The 4,950-nt window shown below is 53.9% G+C and overlaps 1 protein-coding gene across 1 annotated transcript; it reads right to left on the bottom strand.

The window, feature by feature from the left end:
• Positions 1–1,431: 1,431 nt before the first annotated feature.
• On the bottom strand, positions 1,432–4,744 carry SLC35C1 (solute carrier family 35 member C1). Its single transcript, XM_009810538.2, has 2 exons — positions 4,198–4,744; positions 1,432–2,410 (listed from the first exon to the last, which is right to left on the bottom strand). Exons 1-2 carry the CDS (start codon positions 4,742–4,744, stop codon positions 1,851–1,853), a joined length of 1,107 nt encoding a protein of 368 aa, XP_009808840.2. The 3' UTR covers positions 1,432–1,850.
• Positions 4,745–4,950: the final 206 nt, after the last annotated feature.

Below are 4,950 nucleotides of genomic sequence, written 5' to 3'. Positions count from 1 at the left end.
CGCCGCCGCCGCCAACTACCGCCGCGGCCTCCGCGCGCCGCCCGCGCCCGTCCCACCCCGCCGCGCTGATTGGCTGTCGCCGCGTACGATGCGACAGCCAATCAGCGCGGCGGGGTGGGACGGGCGGTGCGCGGGGGCGGAGCTCTAAAAGCGCTCTGGCGCCCCCCAGCGGCCGCGCCCGGCGCTGGGCGAAAGGGGGTGTCGCCTGTTCCGCCCCGCCCCCCCCCCCCCCCGGGCGATACACGCTGCAAACGCCGCTCCCACCCCTCATCAGATGCAGAGAGCGACCCCCGACTTTATTCAGCAGATTTGGCCGTTACAAGTCAGTACGTGCAACATTAAAAATGTCAGTTCCCGTAAAAAAAAAAATAATCAAGGACCACAAATGGCAGCCTGCACCAAAAAGCAGCGAGACGGTACCTGTGGTCATGAAACCTGAAGCAGGAGCCCCCCAAAATTAGATAGGAACATATTCTGGGCAGAAATGGAGTGTCATTCTGTAGGAGCAGCCAGACATCACGCACAGGGGGCAAGGTACATCACGTAGGATCCATGGGGCAGGGTACGAAGCAGTCACATCAACTGCCCTGCATCCCTGTCCAAATCACCCTTTAAATATAAAGGGGCCAGGGGGTTAGAACGTTGGTGCAACATCACAGCCCACTATGGGATGTTGCTGCTGACCCTTGGGGTCAGAAATCACAGCTGTAGAGCAACCTCAGGTGGCACTCGCATGAGACCAGATGGAGGGGCAGAGATTTCTGCTAAACTAACTGTTCAGCAGCAAGTGTCAAGTGAAGGGATTGATGCAGCTGAGCAAAACTAGGATTTTTTTTGGAATGTGAAGGATTCACCGAGCTGGCCATGGTGGGTGTTTAAAAGGAACAAGCCAAAAGACAAACTGCAAATGCCAGAGGAGATCCAAAGTAGGTATGGAGTAAGTCCCTCAAAACAAGTCTGATGAGCAAGAACCCCGTTTTCAAACACAAACCTACCCCCTAACACAGAGGGTAAAGAGGACAAGTGTTGCAAACCCCATGAACTGGGATCTCCACCCTACAGAAGCAAGTGCTTCAGAGTAACTTTTCCCCTCCGGCCTGTCGCTGAGAGAGGCAGAGGCCAAGCTCACTCCTCCCTGAGAAAGGCCACTTGAGAGAGGATGCTCTCCCTCATGGGACACAGTGAGAAGTTTAATTCCTGATTCTTACCGTGATATCCTGAACCAAGAAACCAGGTGGAGAGAAACACAGAAGAGACCTCAGCAGGATGTGATACTGACTCTTTGGAAAGGAGATTTGGAGGCACTGCTGCTGCTTAGGCTTGTACAGAACCAGAAGGGAGGGAATTTCCCATCCTTTGCACTGAATGGGGCAACAGGAAGGACAGCTGTTGCCAATCCTTTTACAGCGTAACAGTTTACTGGAGTCTATCCTCAACAGCCTGGCTACCTGCCTCTTCCTTACACGGAAGTTCAGGATTTTATAACTTCAGACTGTGTTCATTCAGTTAATTTTAGATCCCTAACTACACAAAGCTCCCATCCCAGTCTTTGTCCACTAGGAACCCACCCATCCCAGAGATGCAAATTGCCCAGATTAGGTCAACAGCAACATCCATTTTAAAAAAACGGTCACAAAAAACCTGATTGCTCTCTACAACACATGCTCTCCCCAACTCCGATACAGGGATAAAACGTGATCCAGTCAGGTCTTTGGCTCTGGTTCCTGACACAGTTCCCCATACACTTTTGCAGGTGAATTTTTTCCTGCTTCTTGCTCTTCTTCTCCCCAGGAGGAAAGGGGCACCAAAAGTTAACCCCTCGGGCACAGAAACGGAGGTGCAGGAGCTCCCTACACACCAGTCTCATTTCTTTCACCGCTTTTGACATTAGGATCCTCTTGCACCTTTCTCATCTCCAGCCCTTTCACCCACGTGTAGGCAAAGGAGCCCCCCAGAACCATCAAGTTACTTGTCCACCACAAGAAGCTCTTTGTCTCCTCAAAGTAGATAACAGCCAGCACTGTCTGGGCACAGGCCTTGGCTGTCCCAGACACATTGTGGGTGAGTGGGCTAGTGAACTTAATCTGAAGTCCGGTCACATACCCAATGGCAAAGCCAAACACTCCCCCCAGGGTCATCATGCCCCAAAAACTGAGGCTCCCCAGCTTGTCGAAGTGGTAGAGGGTGCGAAACTCGCCCATCAGCATCATGAGGGGGAAGAACAGGACACAAGCATTGACGTTGTTGTAGAAGGTCAAGCGCCAGATGCTACCATCCACCACCGGCAGCACCTTCTTGGTGTAGATGGCATTGAGTGAGACACACAGGCTTGCTAAGATCCCAAAGAATATACCTGTCCACGACAGAGTACCCTCTGCTCCTTCCTGGTCAACACCCAGCCAGAAGCCACCTGCAACCAAACAAATCAGGCATCATCTGAACAACTACTGAAGGACTCAAAACATACAGTCAGCAATTCATCATCTACCTTGTACTGAACAACCACAACCACAAGCAGAGACAGGCTTAAGGGCTTCCCCTTTTTATTAAGTGAACCCACAAAGTGGCATGACTAGTGTCCTGGGAAGATTTATTTTGGAAGTGCGGGTAATTTACTGTGCTATCATTCAATCTCACAGGACTGATTCCCACACTGAGCAGGCAGCATGAGTTTAGAAACTTACTCCAAAGAGCCATGAACTAAAGTTAAAGCTACTCTTTGTGTATAGGTCATTTTCAGAAGGAGATCATATGATTTTTTTTTTTAATTCAAAAGGTAGCAAACTGACACACAGGCAGCAAGATATATTCTTCAAGGTTTAAAAAAAAAAAGGCCTCACAAGCTTTGCTGTGCTGTTAACAGGAAGGGAAAGATAGGTCAGAAAAGAAGATGGAAAGATAGTAAACACACGGATGTAATATTAAGAAGATTGATCAAAAAAAGATCGTAAGGCAGAAACTGAGTGCAGCATCTTCACCACGTTAAACTTCTTAACCACCTCCAGAACAGGAGCTACCGGCTTTGCGTTTCCAGGGCAGAGAGGGAGACCTCTCCCCATCCAGCTCATAAGCAAAACAAAAAGGGAGATGAGCTACTGAAGGAGCACTGCACCATTAGCTGCTTCATGCTGGAGGCCATCTGGGAAGTCGCCTGCAAAGCGGCTGACGTGCTTTAAACTAATCCCAAATACAAATGGGTTCAATGTACAGACAGGAAGGGCTTTGCATTCCTCTACAGAGGATGCTCAGCTATGCTGCTATAGGCACAAGAGCAACACTCCCACAGCAAAAGGGGATGGTGCCAGGGGCCAGAGTCATAGAGAAACCCTGTAAGGCTGGCAGACACCATAGTCCTGGGCAATATCCAAACACAGGACTAGCTGAAGGCAATTGCTTGCAACACGTGGGTGGAAAAAGCAGTAGTTCTATTCCTGTTCACCTCTTCTATGGAGAGCAGATTCTCTTGTTTCATTTTCATCCAAGTCCACCTACTTGTCTAAGCACCGGAGTGAACACACGTCCACCCGGAACCAGGAACCAGGCTGAAATCAACATTTCACCACCCTTGGCAACTCAATGGCCCTCCAGAGAAAGGAAGGTAGCTTTTGGCATTACCAATGCCTTTGTAACAAAAGGCTTGTAAGCAATTCCCGTTAAGCCAGTCAATGCCCTGCCCTAAGTCCTAACCACACAACCAGATCTTCTGGTGGTGTTTTACAAATGGCTTGATGGGCTAATGCTTCGTGACATGCATTCAGCCTGTCTGAACTGGCTGGCTCCATTGTACGGTCCCAGTGGTGCTGATATAAATACTGTTACAGTTACCAAAGTTAATAATCAACAAGCACTTGAGAACAGGAAGAAAACCACCTGCTGTTTTATGGCCTTTGTAGGGGGGAAAAAAAAAAGGTATGGCAAGTTAAATTTCATTAGAGAGTTTTTAGTGCTCAAAGGAAAGAGGAAGCCATGGCCAAACAAGAGTAACTTCCTTTCTTAACGAGTTACCTACATGCTCCAGACATACGAAGCAGGTTGCCCACGGCAGAGCAAGGCACGAGCCCTGAGCTACCCCACCGCACCAGGGAGCCGCCGTGCAGGCGGGGATGGCTTCCCAAGGGGATGACACCCCACCGCCGGCTCTCCGAGGTTATGGGTCTGGCCGCAGGGTGGGCGCAGCCCCCTCCCGCTCCCCCTCACCTATGATGACTCCGCAGGCCAGGAGGGCGTAGAGGGAGGTGGTCTGCTTGAGGAGCAGGTAGGAGAGCAGCACGTTGAAGACGGTGGTGAGGGAGCGCCCCACGTTGTAGAAGGCCACGCCGACGTGCTTGAGGCAGAGGTTGTTGGAGGTGACCATGCCAATGAAGACGGCAGAGAGGGGCAGGACGCTGCGGGACACCTTGGGGTCGAGGCGGAGGGCAGGCAGGCCGGGGCAGGGGGGCCCGCAGGCCGCCCCCAGGCTGAGGCCCAGGCAGAGGGCGGCCGTCACGGCGCACTGGAAGAAGGTGACGAAGAGCGGGGCGTCGAGGCGCAGCGAGGGGCTGTCCAGCAGGTACTTGTTGAGGAAGACCATGGCGATGGAGGTGAACCAGTAGAGGCAGACCACCACGGCGATGCGCAGGGCCCGCAGCAGGAAGGGCGCCCGCCGGCCCCCGCCGCCCTCCGCCGGCAGCAGCGGGTCGGCGGCGCCGCCGCCGCCCAGCGCCATCCGCAGGATCCCCGTCCGCGTCAGCTGCGCCCTGGTCATGGCGGGCGCGGGCCGTCAGCCGCGGGCCGTCAGCCGCCGGCCCGGCCCGCCCCGGCCGCCCTCCTCCCGCCGCCGGCCCCGCTTACCCGTTCACCCGCCGCCGCCGCCGCCGCCGGCCCCGCGCTTCCCAGAGCGCCGCGGCCCCGCCCGCTGCCCTTTATTCACGCCCCGCGGGCGCCGCTCGGCGCCTCCCCGGCAGCCCGGCC

This window comes from Gavia stellata, chromosome 7, assembly GCF_030936135.1.
Source record: "Gavia stellata isolate bGavSte3 chromosome 7, bGavSte3.hap2, whole genome shotgun sequence".
NCBI lineage: Eukaryota > Metazoa > Chordata > Aves > Gaviiformes > Gaviidae > Gavia > Gavia stellata.
This window is presented reverse-complemented; position numbering and strand designations above follow the sequence as displayed.

Excerpts from the sequence above, each read along its gene's own strand:
- SLC35C1 (XM_009810538.2), bottom strand. The coding sequence starts at position 4,744 with ATGACCAGGGCGCAGCTGACGCGGACGGGGATCCTGCGGATGGCGCTG. Across the intron at positions 2,411-4,197 it reads GGCCTGCGGAGTCATCATAG|GTGGCTTCTGGCTGGGTGTT; the intron begins GTGAGGGGGAGC and ends GTTTGGTTGCAG.